Raw genomic sequence first — 20,075 nt, 5'->3', positions numbered from 1 at the left:
ATTGAAGCAAAAATAGGCACAATTAACGGAGCTCTGCATGTATAGTGCATATATCATATCGCCACTGCTTTGATTTTGTATTCATGAAGGATGCGAAGACTTGATTGCATTGTCTGTCGTGTTAATCTCATTCGCTTGTCTCTTCTTCTCTTCCTCCAGCATATGTTTGATTGAGAGCTCCCAGAGGACGTCCCGCAACCAAAAGAGAGCTTGTGCAGCCCAACAGCTGCAATCTGCAGCAGCTGCATTGCAGCAAGTGCTTCCACAGCATCCTATAGCAAACGCATGACCTTTTAGGGTTTTCCAAGTTGGCAACGAAGAGTCTGTTGCTTAGTAGATAAGTCCCGGGGCTCTTAGGGCTTAATGAATCAATGTTGCTGGATCGCTGATGGGTTTGATGAATCCTCACCCCTGAATCTCAGGATACAATCAGCCTCATGCTCTCAGATAGAGGAGCTCACATTGATTAGTGATACCGGGGCTCTCACTGGCTCACTGATAACAGCACAAGGTACCTGTGTCTTGACTCTTTGTGTAATGGCGTGGATCGAACGACGCTGCTATTCACAGACATAAATAGGTAGAGAGGAATTAAGAAGCACAGGAGTTAATTAAACAAATCTGGCAGCGATTGATTGGCGGGTTTATTGAGTGTTTTCTCAGCGACAAATCATTTCCTGGTGGTAAACCTAAACTGATTCGACAGACATGCCCAATAGTTGTGCCTGCCAAGATGTGCTTTTCCTGTAACTGTCTATATTGGGATGGTTCACCTGAAAAAAAAGCCTTAGTTTACTTACCCCCATGTTAGTTCAAAGTAGTATGTTTTTTCATTCATGAAACATAAAAGGTGATGAGTATAATGAAGGCCAGACCCCTCAAACATCCCATAATTCACACTCTGGCATGATGTAAGAAATATAAGGATTGGTCTCATTGATATGCTCATGAAAACTCAGTATAATATCAGTATAATGTTTTTTATCCAGTTCATAAAACTGTGCTTTTTTGTTGTTGTTTTTTAACAAATCAGATTTGGTCCTGAAGTTCAACTGTCTGAATCCAGTCCCAATACTTAGCAACTCCCTGGAATGATAGCTTATTTGTGAATAATACATTTAGTTCTGTGCCTCACACAAAAACAACATATGACTCACATGGAATAGAAATTCTGTGGACTACTTTCTGGTCCTTATTCACTTCCAATACACTGAAAACATTTTTCACCTTCTTTGTTCCATGGAATAACGACAGTCAGGTTTGGAATGACATGAGTGTGAGTAAATAATAATGCAATTAAAATTTTTTTGGATGAACTATTCCTTTAAAATGTAATTCACTCTCTTTTAAGCTTATGGAAATATGTCATTAGCAACAGATTAAGGACCTGAGTTCTCTACTCCTCACTGCCATCTTTGCTTCAGTGGATTTCTCTGTATCCATGTCCAGGACTAGTTGAGTTTGGATAATGTCCCTGTTCTGTATTTCAGCCTCTGTAGATGGTGCCATCATGCTATACGCTTTTGACGGCCAGTTCTTCTGTGAAAATCAATGATTGAGGGAGGAACAGAACAGACTCCTGTGATACACTGCTGAGCTCTGTGGTCCTGCGCTCCTCAGATTTACTGCCTGTTCTGACACTTCATCACTTTACCCCCTCTGTGTGTGGATATGTAGTTATTGCACAGTGGGATTTCCGGGAGTTACCATCACCCTTGCAGAGACATAAACACACACATGATTTGTTGGAGTTCAAGATGCCATCGCTTGTCTCTAACCAGTGTGGATCCCAAAGCTGCTCTGTTAAAATTATGAGTAAAATCATTTCGCTTTTGTTGTGTTCATAAATCAAGCATGTTCTTCCCTGCCCTCTGATGATACTTTGTGCAATGACAAATTGGCTCAATAAAACTGTACCTGCATCTCAGGCTGCTGTGTAATTTGTGATGTTCTGTTGGGTTTGTTTGTTTTGTTTGTTCAGAGGACTATGCTTTTGGATCTATAGATATGTGGGACTGTATACGTGCAACAAGGTTCATTCTTTCTCTTTCTGTCTCTTTCTCTCTGTTCATCTCTCATAATCCAGCGGATCAGTTTGTCTGCACAACATCTGCCATTGCGGATATTGTCATCCTGGTCGATGGATCTTGGAGTATCGGGCGAATCAATTTCCATTTGGTTCGTGTGTTTCTTGAAAACCTGGTCAATGCCTTCGATGTGGGAATAGACAAAACCCGGATTGGTGGGTTCGGTTAATGTATTTGGTTAATGTATTTGCTTTTAGTTTAGATCTGATCTGTAAAGTGTTATTGTGTTCCCTGAATGTGTTTGTGTGTGCGTGTTTTAGGACTGGCCCAGTACAGTGGCGATCCACGGATTGAGTGGCACTTGAATGGCTTCAGTACAAAAGATGCAGTAATAGATGCTGTCAAAAACCTACCGTACAAGGGAGGCAACACTCTCACAGGTAATGTGCTGTGCCTTTTCCATTGTTCTAGATGCGCGCATATACTGTGGCTCGGAAAAGTGTTAATTACTAGTCTCATCAGTGCACCAAAGTACACATCCAAAGCACAACAAATTGTTAATGTAGGCATGACAATTACTAACTTAAACCAGTGTTTCATTTTTGTGTGTATATTTTTTTCAGTGTAGAAACTGCATTTTATACGCTAACTACCCAGTCCAACATTATCAGGCACTATAGGTGATATTTAGCATTGTACTGTGGTAGAGCAAATTCATTTATCACAACTTTATGTCTCACAGTGATTTTATTTCACATAATTGTGACTTACTATACTATAATTGCAATTTTATATCTTACAGTCGTGACTTAGTTTCTTGTAATTTTAACTTTATATCTCAGAATTGGGATTTAGGTTCTTGTAATTGAAAGTATATCTCACAATTGTGATAGTTGCTTGTAATTGTGAGTTTATCTCACAATTGTGACAGTTTCTTGTGATTGTAACTTTATATCTCACAATTGTGACTTGGTGTATTGTAATTGCAATTTTATATTTTACAATTGTGACTTAGGTTCTTGTAATTGAACGTGTATCTCACAACTGTGACAGTCTTGCTACTGTGATTTTATATCTCACAATTGACTTAATTTCTTGTAATTGTGATTTTATTTCTCAAAATTTTGTGGCTTTGCTGCAATTTCACCTTTTTTATTTGTGACTTTATTTCCTATGCTAAAATTAAAAAAACATTTTTATACTATAATTTACTTCTCCTTTTGTAATTGCAACTTAATGTTTACTAAATCCAACTTCATATTTCAGAATTGCATCCTTATATCTCATAATTATGACCTTCTTGTTTATTTCATTTCTCACAATTGCGGCTTTATTTCTTGTAATTGTGACGTTATAGCTCAAAGTGGTGACTATTAGTCATAATTTCATTTTTTTTATACTTTTGTAGCTCACAATTGTGATTTTCTTCTTGTATTTGTGATTTTATTTGTTGGACTGTAATTGCGACTTCACTTTTTGTAACGGCAACATTTTATCTCACAATTGCAAATTCATACCTCAAAATTTCAACTCTATATCTCACAGTTGTGACTTTTTCTCTAGTAACTTTATTTTATGGAACTCTTTCATTTACCATTTTGGTCTGGCTAGGTCTTGCTCTTACCTACATCCTGGAGAACAGCTTCAAACCCGAGTCTGGGGCTCGTAGCGATGTTCCCAAAATTGGAATTCTGATAACCGACGGCAAATCCCAGGATGATGTTATCCCACCTGCTCAGACCCTGAGAAGTGCTGGAGTGGAGTTGTTTGCCATTGGTATTTGAAAAATCCTCATGCATTTATTTTTTGTGTGTTCATCGAATTTAATGGACCCAGTATGTAAACAAAATGTCCATCCAGTGTTAAATAAACATCCCCAGGGCTGATGTAGACATGTTGCAGAGCTTTTCAGAAGTAATTTATTAATTTTATCATTAATACGTATTTACTAAATCTGCCAAAAGACTGTAGACTGTCAACGCTGACGTCTTATCAACACAAGCTATTTATTTGAGGTATTCCAGAAAGCTGTGTGAATATGTTTGGTTGTATGTAGGTGTGAAGAATGCTGATGAGAACGAGCTGAAGGCCATCGCCTCTGAACCAGAGGAAACACACGTTTATAATGTGGCAGACTTCAGTATCATGAGCACTATTGTAGCAGGTTTGACCAAAAAGGTGTGCGACGGAGTGGAACAACAAGACAAAGATATTAAACGTGAGTGTTTTAATAGGTTGCTATTTAAACGTAGATACAGTATCTGACGTCTGATCAAAAGCCTCACGGTTCCCTCATGATTGACAGGAGATTCTCCCACTGAAGAGACGCCATCTCCACCCCAGGACTTGGTCACTTCTGAGGTGACCGCTCACAGTTTCCGTGTCTCTTGGACTCATGCGTCTGGCAGTGTGGAAAAATATCGGGTTGTTTACCAACCAATTGGAGCAGATGTTCTGGACGAGGTGACCAATGCTCTATTGCAGCTTTCAAATATGCTAATACACTGTTAGCAATGCCACAAAATATCTTCCACCTTGAAGGGATAGTTTACCAAAAAAACACATTTCTGTTATCACATCCTTACCTTTATGTCGTTCCAAACCTGTATACAATTCTTTCTTCTGTAGAACACAAAAGACCCATATAATAAACGTGTTTCAGAACATTTAACCCCATCGACTTTTATTGTATGGTCAAAAAACAACCTTCTGTTGTGTTCCCCAGATCAAATAAATGAGTACAAATTTGGAACAACATGAGGTTCAAGAAAATTATGTATTTAAAAGATAGAATACCGTTTGTAATCTATCGTCAACTGATGTTCTCCAGATGTTCAACATTCATTGTCAGTGTTTTTGAAGTCGTTTTTGCGCTTTCCGTCTTAAAAATAAACCCCAATTCGTTTGATATTTTGTCATCAAGCGGAATGACAGTATTGCGTTTTTTAACTGTGGCTTAAATGTCAAAATACTTTTCAGTGGCTCTTTCATCTTTTGTTCTATTTCCATTTTTGTGATGGGTGTCAGCACAATCCTATAAATATTATGTGCTGCACTTTGCCACATTATTAGTTTTCTGGTCCTATTTTTCATAACCATTCTGCAAACTGCTGTGCTAGGCATCACAAACCACTGTTGTCTTGCTGTACAGATTGTGGTGGGCGGCACGGAGAATTCAGTCGTCCTGCAGAATTTGAACTCTCTGACTGAATACGAGATTGCTGTGTTTGCTGTGTACCGCAGCGCAGCGAGTGACGCTCTGAGAGGCAACGAGATCACACGTGAGTCATATTCTAAACTTGCCACAACCAACCTTGACTACAAAACATTTCAAACACCATTTCACTGAAGAACACTCATTACCCACAAACCACATGCCTATTTATTTTTCCCAAATGCCCTTTTGACTAATTCTATCATCACCTTCTAATACAGCTTGTTTATTTCATAACCACTACTTCTGAGCAGACGTGTGTCAGTCAACTCAAGAACACAGAACTGAATTCTGAAATGCTTAGTGTTCGATTTAGATGTTTAAAGTCTTTGGTTTGTGGTAGAAGATTGTTGTAAAGACTGTTCATGTGTGCTCGTTCCAGAATGAAAACATTTTCTGCTTCCCTTCACACTCCATCAAAGTCACACTCTTCCCAGAATCCAACTCAGAACACACTTCTGATCTTTGCTAATCTTTTACACGCACATCCAAAACTGGAAAATACTCAAGACACACAAACAAATAGTTTAATCAGTGTTTTTTCCCCCAGTAAAGCAAGATTTAAATGAGAAGCGAAGTTGTGTCAGATATTATAAGGTGTTTTCTGAAATTAAATTAGCTTTAAAATAGACTAAATAGAATGTAATGAATAAAAAAAAAAAATAATGTAATGAATTATTTTTCAATTTTTAGTATTATTATCCTTAAATAAAATTATAAAATATTCTTAAAAAAGATATAAAAATGTAACTTGAAGTGTAATTCAAAATGCATTATATATATATATATATATATATATATATATATATATATATATATAAAATGAATTTTGAATTATACATATATATATATATATATATATATATATATATATATATATATATATATATATATATATATATATATATATATATATATATATTTATATATATATATATATATATATATATATATATACTGTTATTTTAGTTCTAATATATAATACTACTTCTCAAATAACAGTGAAGTTAAAATGAACTAAACATTAAATTAAGAATAAATTAAATCAACTGAGCTATAAGTCAAGGCCATTTGGCACTGACTTTTTCAGTTTTTTTTACTGTAAAATAAGACAAAAATAGGGATTTATAAAATGACTACAATGTACGCATTCACACACATGCAAACACACACAAAAGACAGACCGTCTGTCTGTGTTAAATATGGATGTCTGATTTGTATGTATGTGTGTATCTCAGTTGCTCTTCCCACAGTGAGTGATCTCGAGGTGTACGATGTGACAGACAACAGCATGAGAGCCCGCTGGAGGGATGCAGAAGGGGCTTCGGGGTACATGATCCTTTACGCTCCACTGAGCAGAGAGACTACAGATGAAAGAGAGGTGAGGCTGCAAATTGTCTTTGTGAGTGTGCCTGCCTGTGTTCGAGTAAACGTAAAGCCCGCGCCGGCATGATGACACTTCTCCCAAAATAGTAGCTTTGCTGTTTTACTCTTTTCACGGGAGCCGTAGAAGAAGAATAACATTCATCACGTTTGAGTTCCCTTGGTTGCACTTTGATCTGTGTTTCAGCAGCCTTTATGCTGCTCTAAAGGTGTTGCTGTTGTTTTTGGGATACAGCTAACGGTGGACGAGTCGGTGACTGATGTGGGACTGACTGGAATGATTCCTGACACAGAGTACACCGTTACGGTCTATGCCTTGTTCAGAGAGGAGACCAGTGATCCCGTTACTATTCAGGAGACCACCAGTGAGTGTCCAAGCCAGTCTGTTTTAAATTTAAACATGCAATCAGTTTTCTTTCTTTGGTAACACTTTAGTATAGGGTCCAATTCACACTAATAACTACTTGCTTATTAGCATTTCTATTATTAATATATTGGCTGTTTATTAGTGCTTATGAAGTACATATAATGCATAACATCCATAATCCTACCCAATACCCTGAACTTAACAACTACCTTATAAACTATTAATAAGCAGCAAATAAGGAGTTAATTGCAAAAGTCATAGTTAATGGTTAGTTAATACTGAGAATTGGACCCCAAAATAAAGTTTGACCCTTTCTTTTTATGTTTTATGGTTCTATTTTGAATTCTGCAACACAGAATAATTAATAAACTATTAATTATTAATTAGTAATTTATAAACACTAAAATGTGTTTAAAGGTGCTCCAAGTAATAGGGCTGGGTGGTATAGAAAATATTTCAGTATTTTCAGTCTTTTAATAATAATCAGTATGTGTGTATTTGTTTTGAAATGGCTTTTAATTGTGTTTTTTTTATTAGATTAAACATGATTTTATCAAAACAGCCATAGTAGCCGATTATATTAAAACTGTTGAATTTAAAGAGAAAACTTCTGTGAAGACAATCTGATTAAAGTTAATCAATTACACTGCAGTTAAAAAGTAACTGAACACAACACAAAATGAACACAAACAAAAAATACATTTAAACGTCGAAGTACAATAAAAACAGTAAAATTTTAAAATATTATTACAATTTAAAATAACTTTAAAGTATTTAAAAAGATAAAAAAATAATAAAAAAGTAAAAGTATAATTATATTAAATAATAGTATAATATAATAATAATTATATATAATATATTATATATATATATATATATATATATATATATATTTATATTTATTTATTTATTTATTTTATATGATGGCAAAGTCATTACTCCAGTCTTGAGAAATCATTTTACTATGTCGATCTGATTAAACAGTTTTTTTAATTATTATAATTTGATAAATTGAAAGTTCAAAAGAACAACATTTATTAGCATTTATTATCACTTTTGATCAGTTTAATACATCATTACTGAATAAAAGTATAATTAAAGAATGAAATCCTACAAAATCCTACTGTATATACTTATAGTATAGTATAAAGTATATATATATATATATATATATATATATATATATATGAAAAAACAACAGTGAATTGAACTTGCAGTTTGAACTGATTCATTAAAATGAACAAGTTTAACTCAAAGATGTTACCTGTACATCTCCTTCTCTTGAGTTGCAAGACAAGGGCAGAACGTGTTTTTAGGAAAATTAACGATCTGTTAAAAAGCGCATCAAAATCATTGTGACTTTAATGTTGTAACAATGTCACTTAAATTCAGTGTGTGTCAGTGATTGATCATTAGTCCCTGTCTTCCTGTAGTGTCCCTGAGACCTCCACGTAACCTGCGGGTCACTGAAGTTGACCACAGCTCTGTGCGGCTCAACTGGGACGCAGTGTCCAGGAAGGTTAAGGGCTACCGTGTCGTGTATACGAAGACAGATAGTGTTCAGACCAGTCAGGTGATCACTACACCACAACCTACAGCACAGGACAAGCACTCAAACATGCTCTCATTCGCTCTCATTCACTCTCACACTCAGCTAATCAGATCAAAATCTCACAATATTATAATATTGCGATATGAAGTCCACAATATGGTATTTTTTGCGATATTACCTTTTTTTTGGTATGTTTGAAAGTTAAATTCTCCTATCTAATAGAGTCTAAATTACATTCACACTGGTGTTTTAGGAAGCCAAATCTATTAGATTATAATAACAGCAATTACAGTAATAGACATATATTGTAAAACAAGTGCACTGTAAAATAAATTAAAATTTCATAAATATAGTATTTTTGCTTTACACTAAAATAAAGTACTTTTTTCTAATTTCTACACTTGAAAGAGATATTTTGAATTTGGACTGCATTTAAGCCGCTTGTTGTCAGCAATTCATACTGCATTTTTAAGCTTTTATTTGGACGGAAACGGCAGTAGAGCTTTTATTTTGAAGGAACATGTTTACAAAAACGCATCTCACGACAAATCTAGTGAAATGCTGTAATCATCTGTCTCAAAAAGAAAGCTTAACTGGTGGCTTTTGCATTCCCAAACATGCTTTAATTGTGAACGGAGACTTTCTGAGGCACAGAAAACAATGTGTGCACTTTACTTTGAAACTCACAGAGCAAACTTGATGAAGGGATTAAGCCATATTGTGCTTTTGGTTTAGTTCGTTTGACAGACTCTGAGCCAAAGCATAATGGCCCAAAACACAATTTAAAGACCTTTTATTTTAAAATAAGAAGTTTAAATATGTTTTAAAACTACACTTTTTGTGTAGTGCTATCATTTTATTTCATCATGTGACCATCGAGACAGTTTTGCTCCCTGCATTATATTTGCTGTGTCATTATTCTTTGTTTCTGTGCAGGTGGATATGGTTCCAGTCACCAATGTGTACCTGAAGAACCTGTCACCCTTAACAGAGTACACCGTGGAAGTTTTTGCTCTTTACGATGCTGGCCAATCAGAGGCACTGAGTGGTAGATTCAATACAAGTAAGACAGTTTGATCCCTGCCAATGTTTAAATGGGTGAATTCAGTAATTCAGTTTTTTTAAGGATGCCAGTATATGCTGGGCGGTAGGTGTGGATTTATGCAAATTATTTTTCCAAGCCCAAAAGAGACAGGGCCCATTGGTATCCATTATCATGAGCTCGGAAAAAACAAATCTCATGTACTTGCAGCAGTGCTGATTTAACATGTACATGTATGTGCATATTTTGTCCTATTTTCCTCCTCCAGAAGAACTGACAATATTCGCCGCACACAGAGTCTGCAATTTACTCCAGCTGGAAAGCGGAAATGGATGCTTTCTCTGTTCTTGACAAAGCATGACTTTCTAGGCAGCCTGTTACCTTCAGTAATCATTGATTGGCTGCTGGAATCTGTAATAGATCTGAGCCTTCATTTCCTGAGTTTCATTTGTTCGTGGGTGTCCTGACATTGTCGCTGCAGTAATCAGGTTACATGGAGAAATTTCTAGGGAATGCGTTTGAATTTAAAAGTGATTGTTATGGTAAATGCCGGTCGCTCTGTGGAAATGAGAAATTCAGGAATACATTCACCGAATGAAAATTAAAAGATTAGTTCACCAAAAAATGAAAATCATGTCATCATTTACTTGACTTCATGTCATGTCAAAGTCTTTCAAAGACTTTCATCTGTTCAACACAAAAGGAGAACACCAATTCTCAAGTGTATCTATCTTGTTGCAAGGATGTTGTTTACATATTTTACTGGAACACAAAACAAAAGCAAGTTATTCATATTATTTGCAGTTAACTACTATTTTAGTTTGTAAGTAAACAATTCTGAACATAATTGTCAATTTAAAAAAGCAAATAAGTTTATTAAATCATATTTTGCTTGACCGTGTTTGATTTGATCTCATTCAGAGCTTGTGCCAGCCCCATTCAGACTGATGACATCAGAGGTGACCTCAGAGAGTTTCCGGGTCAGCTGGTCACATCCGGCCAGAGATGTGGTGCTCTATAAGATGGCCTGGTCACCCACTGAAGGAGGACAAGAGATGGAGGTCAGTCAATTACAATAAAATGATTAGTGATGTTAGAGCTACAGTAGAAGGTACTGGGTTTTGCTTTTTAATAAATTGTTTTTATATATAATATAATATAATATAATATAATATAATATAATATAATAAAAACATTAATAACAAGCAGGGGTGTACGTTTTTCGGTCTGATTCTCAAAAGCACCTGGAGATTTGGTTTAGTCGTCACACTGCACATAGTGTGACCAATTAGGTATAACTATATAAAAAGAATAATAGTGATAATAATATTATTGAACTTTATTTATTTAGTTTTTTGTAGAATAAAATAATAAACAAAAAATAGAGTGTGATAAAAAATAAAATAAAAGGGATTGTTAAATAAAAATACTATTATTTTAAAGTAAACCTTTAAAAAAATGCTAATATATATATTTTTTTTTATATGAATTTTCATAATTTTCAAAGGTAAATTCAGCTAACTTTTATTTTGTCGGAGAGTATGCAGTAGTCTAGCACTGCTGATTGAAAAGCGTCAGTGAAGAGCAGAAATCTTATGCAGTTTTACAGTTCGTCGATCTAAAATGGTAATTGTGCATTAAAAGCTGTCAACCATGTCAGTATGCAAATTAGCATTTGGACTTCTTTGCACAGTACTTTTTTTATTTTGGTCGTGCATGCGCACCTGTACGCTTATGTGCACCTCTGATAATAAGTCTGTTTCATGCTTATAAGACCTCTTAAAAATTTTATACGTATATAAATCATTTGGTCACTGGCAAAATATTACTATGATATAATGAAATATATTTTATTTGGCTTACAGAAGCATTTTTTCTGTTAGTGGAGACAAATTTTTTTTGGCAGTAGGTTGGTGGAGTTATGCCATCTTCCAGCAGGGGCACGTGCTAACCAGCCAAACCCTGAACCCTTTGCATTGTGACTTACTTGTGGTTTTAAACATCCTTTTCTAGATGTTAGTTCCAACAAACTATATATGTTGGAAAAGAGAAAATGAAATATGAATTTTATGAGGTCCTTGAAAATGATTAATGAGTCAATCAATACTTTCTCCTAACTCGGAGCCTGGGGCCAACTGTGATTCACTATTAGAAATGACCAGTCACTGGCACTCACAAACACCAAAACAACCAACAGCATACTGAACACGTCCTGGCACCGCTATCGCTGCCACGCGTGACCACAGACACAAGCATGTGTGACTGTGTGTGACGGAGAAAGTTTTTATTACTGGCCAGGAGTCAGTGCAGCTGTTTTTTATAGATAGCAACGCAGGTCGATATGTTTACCAAGAGCCACCAGAGCAGAAATTAATAAAATGCTGTGAGGCAGACTGGAATTTGTCCGAAGGTTCATGTCCCAGAGCAGAGGAATCAGCCCAGAAACACAGGGGTTTGCCGGGACGGCCCAGAGCCGACTGAGATCCAAAGCTCTCCTGATAGTAGGCTTGCTCTTTAAGGCATGTTCTTGTTGTTGGCATGGCTTAGATTATCTCCTGAGCAGCCACCAACATTTATACCAGACAAAACACAATGTTTTGTCTGTATACTACTGCAGCTACTATGACTTTTTTCTGGAAAATGGACAGAAAATTCTGTTGACTTATGTTCTGCAGAATGACGCACACAAATCTGAGTAAAAATCCAATCATCTGTCAGTGATCTAATGCATGGAGTTTAGCTCCAACCCTGATCAAACTCACCTACCTATGATTGTCTAGTGTTCCTGAAGATTGATTAGCATGCACAGATGTGTTTGATTAGGGTTAGAGCTCAACTCTAAAGGAAAGTGGATCTCGCGAGCCAGATTTGAGGATCTCTGATCTAATGGTACATCCATAATAAGACTGTAGTTTACGACATACAGAATCATGAGAAAATAATTTGTCAGTCTACATCTTAGCATCCTCTCGATGATGACTGTGGTCGGCCTCTTCATCAGAGCCGTCACTCTTGGATCTTGGCTGAAATAGATGTGGTCTTGCTGCAGAATTGGACTGTCCATTTTCTTCATCATCACCCTCCGACACTTTACAGTATAATAAATCTTTATAATTGACTGTGAAGTATCTTCTTTGCTGTCAAATGTCTGTAACATAATCTACAGGATATTTGGTGTTCTCCCATGCATTTCAAAATATTTGATTTGAATGAACTCTCAAACCGCTAGTTGATGATTACCAGACAGGAGGTTTAACCAGGCTAAATCAGCCGTACATACTCTCAGCACTGTTGAGATGCTGTTATTGTTCTGGTTTGTACTGTAACTGGGTGCTTTTGTGTTTGTGTGTTGTGTAGATCATGCTGAATGGTGCTGAGGACTCATATGTGATTCAAGACCTGAGTCCTTTTACAGAGTATAAGGTGTCACTCTCAGCCATCTATAAAGACGAAATGGAGAGCAGCCCTGCGCTTGTGCTTGAGAAAACATGTAAGACATGAAATACTGTTTTTTAAATCACCAACCAGATAATTAACATTATTTCAAACGGATTAATAGACTTTTTGTTTTATTTTGCTTTGCTTTGTTTTTTGCTTTTCTTGTTTGTTTTTATCATTTGTTATTGTTTTGTCTTTTGTTATTATTATTTTACTTTGATTTGTTTTTTGTTTTGCATTTTTATTTTTTGCTTCGCTGTTTTTGTGCTTTGCTTTGGTTTTGTTTTGCGTTGTCTTCTTTTTTTTGCTATGCTTTGTCTTTTTGTCATTTGTTATCTTTTTGTTTTTTGTTGTTCTTTATTGTTTTTTTCCTTTGCTTTTTGATTTACTTCATTTTGCTATGATTTGCTTTGTTGTTTTTGTACTATGATTTTTTTGTTTTGTTTGGTTTTTTATTTCAGTGGACTGGACCACAGAAGCTCCCACCACTTTTCCCTCAACTACAGCATGTAAGACAAATATAACTTTATCCTACTGTTATTTGAACATTGGATGGGTGGATAGATGGATACATCAAAACCCCAGAATGTAATGTGTCCAAGTTGATCTGTATCATCTAGTTGTTCGTTTGGGAGTGAGTAACCTGTGGGTGGATGAGGAGACACCTTTCAGTTTGCAAGTGAACTGGGAGGTGCTGGACTCAGACGTGGAGCAGTACAAAGTGACATATGTCAATGCAGACCACACAGAAGAGACAGTAAGTAAACATAACTGCAGCACACAAACATCCATAACAAATGTTAATATAACAACACAAGTGTGAGCTCGCTTTTGGTCATCATCATCTTCCTGTCTTCTTGAACAGTTTAGCTGCACTCTTCTCTCCGAATCTGGGCAACATATACTTGTCTTATTTGTTTCCCAGCGAGGCTGTTATTTCAAAAATCTACCTATATTGCTCTTGTGCTATAAAAATATAACAGAAAAATGTATTACCTCTGAGCTATAATATTGCAGGCTTATCATATTCCTTCAGGTACGTGGAGTTGGATGATGCAGCTCTGCTGCTTGTGTTATCTATTGCAAGGACATGTCTTGTTCAAAGTGACCTTTTTAAATGCATGCACTGAAAGTCCCTTTGTCACATTCCTGTGGTGCATAATCATATGGCAAGGAATTGCAGGAGTGAATTAATACATGGCTGTTCTTCTGATGTGGGAATCTGCTGTTTTGTGGCATTTGGCTGACTTGCTGCAACCTTGGTCTGGCACGGTTAAGTTCTTTCGTGGCGTAGAGTTTCATTCAAACTCTGGTGACTTGTTGCCCCTAACTGTACAGAATATTGACCTCTCCTGGGTTGTAATTCTCCTGAAGATTCATTGGGGGTCAAGGTATAAAGGAGATGGATAAAGGAGATGGGACTGGGAAAAGGAAATTCCATTATCTTTTCAAGTGCCATTTAGGTCACCGAGCAGGATGTGAGAAGCAGAGAGAGAACATCTGAGAGGGATAGGAAGGGAGTGCACACCTCATTTGAGGGAAAGTTCCAGCAAAGCTTAAAAAGAGAGACAATCTCTTGCATTCAGGTTTCAGCACCACGGATTGGTGGATAGCTCCGCTAATGAGAGTCATTCTGCAGGACGCTGCAAAGCAAAAACAAGAGGGTCTAAAACAGAAGGTGGTCAAACAGTACCTTCTTGACCATGGACTACCACATCCTGAATGATAATAAAAATATTACGAACCACAAACTTTGAACAGTAGTGTGTTAAGTATAGTGATTCAGTTTAATGTGTAAGACTGTATTAATAAGGGGAAAAGGTGCACTGAGTACACTATAAAAAGATGTTTTGCAGTCTTCTGTGGTAACTAATGATTTGATTCCAGAGTTATACATTTATTTAATGCCTATGCTGGGCAAAAAGTATAGAAATAATTACTTTTAATATGAAGACATCCACTAATTTAATATTCAAAATTATATTTAAAATGCGAAAGGATGATATTGTCAATTCAGAACCTTTAATTCTTTCAATAACCTCTTAATCGTTGCATGGGTAACATTCACAAAACGATTTGTCTTATTTGTAGTCTGTTCATTGATAGTACTCTCACACAGAGGAAGCCACTCCACATAATGCAACCCAACGTTTCATTATCAACAAGCAATGGACTGCCATGATTGTGTGTGTGTGTGTGATTAATGGTGTGTCTGTGGTGAATGACTGCAGTGATTGGATGCTGGCTACAGAGCTGAGTGCTGGCTTTCTTGATTTTCATCCAGCTCCCTAAAGTTCAGTACACAGATTTCCAGTCTTTTGGCTTATACTCAGAATAGCTTTTATGAGAGCTGATCAAACTTTCAAATAGTTGAAATTGTTTTGCTATATTGGCATTTTCTTTATCCCAATCCCTCCTTACATTACCAGTTATCGCTCTCCTCCTCTTAACTACCATGTAAGTGCACCCCATGAAAAATTTAATCCTGTATAATAATGCTTTAGTGGAAAAAGTTATTACAACCTTTCATGTATCACTACTGTACGTCAAGTGTTTAATATTACAACAAGGTGCAGCAGAGCTGCCTGAACCGCTCAGAAGAAAAGATGTTGTGGTGTATGAGTCTGAAAAATAGATTTAAAGCCATTTCCTAACTTTTTACAATCCATCATTCCACTGTATGTATAATAATGCTGCAGGAAATGCTTGAATATGCTTCAGAAAGTTAACCATTTGAAAAGGGCTGTACAAATATAGTCTATATGGCAGGTCAGCAAAGACGAATCATCTGCTCTCCAAAAAAAGAACTGAAGTTTGCGAACTGATTCTTACATGAAGAACTTCTAGACAAATGAGTCAAAGGACAGATTTATGCATTTCAGAATGAGAAACTCATACTCACAAGCACAGTGGTGGGAGTGTTGTGGTTCGAGGGTTTTTGCAGTTTTGGAGTTGCAAATAATGTCATAAAACAAACCATGAGTTCTACATTATACTGAAAAGTGCTTGATGGATAATTATAAGAAACACAAACAAGAAATTATTCCTGCCAAAGGGGACAAATGTTCTTATTTCGGATATAGACATTTATACTACAGTTCAAAAGATGATTTTAATGCTTTTGAAAGAAATTTCTTATGCTTACCAAGGTTGCAGTTATTTGATTAAAAATACAGTAAAACAGTAATATTGTGAAATGTTATTGCAATTGTATTATACTGTTTTATTTTAATTATTTTCAAATGTAATTTATTTATCTTTAGCATTATTACTCCAGTCTTCAGTATCACATGATCCTTCAGAAATAAATTTAACATGCTGATTTGGTGCTCAAGAAACATTTCCTTATTATAAATGTTAAAACAATTGCTAATATTAACTTTTCTTCATTATCAATTTTGAAAATGATTTATAATATTTGCTAACGTTTATTTGACTGCTATATATATATATATATATATATATATATATATATATATATATATATATATTTTTTTTTTTTTTTTTTGGTGGAAACAAACTATTTTTCTTTGATGAATAGAAAAATGCAGCATTTATTTAAAAATATAAATCTTTTGTAAACCTATCAGTTCAGTGCATCCATGCTGAACAAAATACAATATAAATGTCTTTAAAAAAAGGTTTTGAACATTATTGCATGTTGGACAAACATTTTATTTAAAAAAAATTGTTGAATTATACCACTTGCTCTCTCCTCTCCAAATAAAGTTCCAGTATCCGTATGGCCACATATATTGGAAGAAAAGACAAAGCTTACTTAGATGTACTTACTTTATCACAGCTCTGTATGTACACACATGTGTTTTTATACTGTATGATGATGGCTCATCCCATTAACTTCTATTGTTATTAAATTAATCTAAATAAAATGATACTAATACTAATCATTCACCATTTCTGCATTATGTTTATAAACTGTTTACTTCTGGTTTCCTCATACAGTAGTGATCCTCAAGGACATTTGGTCCTCACAGGGAAAGCAAAACGCACCCACAGGCACACCATGCTTTGTCTGGTATTGAATATTCTGCTCTTCTCCAGGTGTTAGTCTCGGGAAACAGAAGAAGCGTGATCCTGCAACCTCTCCTCTCAGACACAAGGTACAAGATCACAGTGACCCCTATCTATGCAGATGGAGAGTCCACAGCTCTGTCTAAGGTCTCTACCGGCAAAACACGTGAGTATGAATGAACAAATGCTGCTGGTGCTACAATAAATCAAATACATTATGTGTACTTCTTTCAAAACAGTTATGCAGTTATGCTAATCACATACTATGGCATAATTATATAGTTATGGATTCGAGTTGTGTCCTAGCTCCCTTCATTTTAGAAATCATAAAATTTACACTTCATTAACACACAACTCTGCTCAGCTAATCTGAAACATTAAAAACGTCAACAACTCACACTTACTAAATGTTTAGCATGTTCTTATGCAGCATTAGAAATATTAAGTGTGTAGTTATGCAGAACGACCTGGGTTCAATTCCCAGGTTGGAATAAATGAATTTGTAATCCTGTTTTAATAAATCAAGTAAAAATGCAGCACAGTGCCATTCATTGTTTTAACAGGAGCGTGATCTCATTTAGTTCCATGTTAATTAATTTTGACCTTAAAGCAGTGATGAATTTGAGGCAGATTCTCTTCTAATCTGACTAATCACATGTTAAAAAACATACCTGCTTTTTATATATTTAAAGCTCAGTTAATCAGAATGTAACCAACGTCTTTTGACCCTTAATTCTAAATCTAAATCTATTATTGTTCAGCTCTTACTAATTTCCCGTTTGTCTTGGTGATATGAATGGCATGGCTGATTGTTTTATATACCAGATATAGTCTGAATGAGGTGAAAATAGATCCTCTTACATCACAGCGCTGAGATGCAGTTTATCATTACTGCATTTTGGAGCTGAATGGTCAGTCAATGAAACACTTTCTTCCAGTAGGTTAAATAATATTGATTTTACCTATAAATAAACATAATAAATCTTATGCACTCCAGCCCTGCTACTCTGATGGGATTGATTATCTACAACTTTCTCTCAGTGATCACCTTCAAATTACAGCCCGGTGTCTGATTAGAGATGCTACGGTCTCCTCACACTGATCTTGAGATCAGATGGCTGCTAGTTGTCTAGGAAAACCTTTGCCCTTGTTTCTGATTGAGGTTGAGGTTGAATTAATTATGAGTGGGGTGATAGTCTCTGCGGAGGAGTGGTTATTATGTGAAAACTGAGACTTTTGTTAGATAATGTTGGGAATTCAGGGTAGAACTACAGCCTGTAGAGAGAGAGAGAGTGAGAGAAAACAACAACTTACATTTCTTTATCAATGTATTGATTGATTTATTTACAATATGAAAGTTTGGGGTTAGTTTGAGAAATTTGTGACCATAAAAAAGTGACTGTAAAGACTTTTACATTGTTACAAAACATACATTTCAAATAATTATTATTTTGGACATCAGAGAATTCTGAAAAAAAGTATCAGTACGACACAAAAATATTTAGCAGCACAACTTTTTTAACACCAAAGCATGACATTAGAACGAATGGCAGGAATAAAATTCAATGAAAATTCAGCTTTGCCATCAAAGGAAGAAAATACTAATTATTAATTAATGATTTAAATTAGAAAAATATATTATAATAATTAACATTATTTTAAATTGTAAGAATATTTCACAATATTATTGTTTTTACTGTATCTTTTATTAAATAAATGCAACCTTATTGAGCACAGGAGACTTTAAAAAATATTAAGAAACTTTACTGACTGAACTTTACTTTTTTTGTTTGATGATAATTCATTTATTATTTATTAGTAATCCATTTGTTTATTTATTTATTTTTTATACCTGAACATTTATATGCTATAGCATGTTGTACAATTCAAAGTTTTTATAAAGTTCAAGTGGCCATAAACTGATATTACTTGACCACATTGCGAATACTAATCATAATCCCTCTTCTGATTGGTTAGTGCCACTCTCTGGACCCAGTAACCTCAGAGTCTCTGATGAATGGTATAATCACCTCCGCATCAGCTGGGACGGCCCTCAGTTCCCCACTTTAGGTTACAGAGTCATCTATCAGCCCATTTCTGGTATGTACACACACACACACACACACACACACACACACACACACATGTATCTTAACCCTCCCCAGTCTGTCTGCTCATGTCTGCTATGGACGTCTGTACGATCCAATGTAAAGATGCTGCATAATTTAGCATTATATTCCAGACGTACACAAAGTATGCAAATAACTTTAGCAAAAAAGTCTTGAGACTCTGGAGACGACTATAGACGGGTAGGATGAATTATTAGCAGCTTGTTGGAAAGGGCATTAACTGGAGATGCTGTCTCCACGTCTGCTGCTCTGATTATGACTGTTCTTCCATCTGCAGTCTGAGATTCGACTGTAAACAGAAGCTCTAATGTGGCTGCAGCACACCAGAGGGAAAAATAGCACGCTCCTCTGTTTTCCACAGGAGTCCGGCTCAATAAATTCCTTTATTCCATTATATGATCTTAAACTCCCATCTGCGGTGGAGAGAAATGGCTTCTCCACCTACATTTAATGTCCTTCCAAACTGCTCCCAACAGCTGCTAATAATTCATCCCACCACCGGTCATTTCTACTGTCCAGAGCTCATTTTCTCTGTGTCTGTGTGTGTTGTTGGGTGGGGGTGTTCACTTGTTCGCATTTCGTTTCATCTAGTTTTCCCAGGCTTTGTGATGGTTATAGTCTAATGCTATGATTATAAGTGTCTGTGAAATCCACCCATTCTTTTCCTGCGTCTTTTTTTAGTTTAGACTCTGATGTTGATGTAGAGAGGCATCACAGACCTTTAGTTTGTGAGCACCACAAAACAGTACTTTGATCTTTGGGCTTTGTTTCTATGCTGTATGAATGTTGGGGAAAAAAATCCTTTAAGGGACATAAAATCTAAAATAATTAAAAGATTTTAATGTACTAAATACAGTAGGCAAACTTAGACACTCACAGTCCAAACTCCCA

At 35.6% G+C, this 20,075-nt stretch overlaps 1 protein-coding gene across 9 annotated transcripts in view; it reads left to right on the top strand.

Moving 5' to 3' along the window:
* Positions 1–20,075, top strand: part of col14a1a (collagen, type XIV, alpha 1a) — a 109,011-nt gene that overhangs the window by 31,998 nt on the left and 56,938 nt on the right. For all 9 annotated transcript variants that reach the window (XM_052577442.1, XM_052577440.1, XM_052577441.1 and 6 more), the window contains 16 exons: positions 2,087–2,242; positions 2,348–2,467; positions 3,639–3,803; positions 4,084–4,245; positions 4,333–4,490; positions 5,179–5,308; positions 6,480–6,622; positions 6,860–6,989; positions 8,425–8,564; positions 9,480–9,606; positions 10,507–10,646; positions 12,943–13,075; positions 13,485–13,532; positions 13,644–13,780; positions 17,086–17,221; positions 19,033–19,155. In XM_052577442.1, the coding sequence (XP_052433402.1) occupies positions 2,087–2,242; positions 2,348–2,467; positions 3,639–3,803; positions 4,084–4,245; positions 4,333–4,490; positions 5,179–5,308; positions 6,480–6,622; positions 6,860–6,989; positions 8,425–8,564; positions 9,480–9,606; positions 10,507–10,646; positions 12,943–13,075; positions 13,485–13,532; positions 13,644–13,780; positions 17,086–17,221; positions 19,033–19,155 (2,148 nt within the window). The remainder of the gene's footprint in view (positions 1–2,086; positions 2,243–2,347; positions 2,468–3,638; positions 3,804–4,083; positions 4,246–4,332; positions 4,491–5,178; positions 5,309–6,479; positions 6,623–6,859; positions 6,990–8,424; positions 8,565–9,479; positions 9,607–10,506; positions 10,647–12,942; positions 13,076–13,484; positions 13,533–13,643; positions 13,781–17,085; positions 17,222–19,032; positions 19,156–20,075) is intronic.

Source organism: Carassius gibelio, chromosome B16 (assembly GCF_023724105.1).
Source record: "Carassius gibelio isolate Cgi1373 ecotype wild population from Czech Republic chromosome B16, carGib1.2-hapl.c, whole genome shotgun sequence".
NCBI lineage: Eukaryota > Metazoa > Chordata > Actinopteri > Cypriniformes > Cyprinidae > Carassius > Carassius gibelio.
This window is presented reverse-complemented; position numbering and strand designations above follow the sequence as displayed.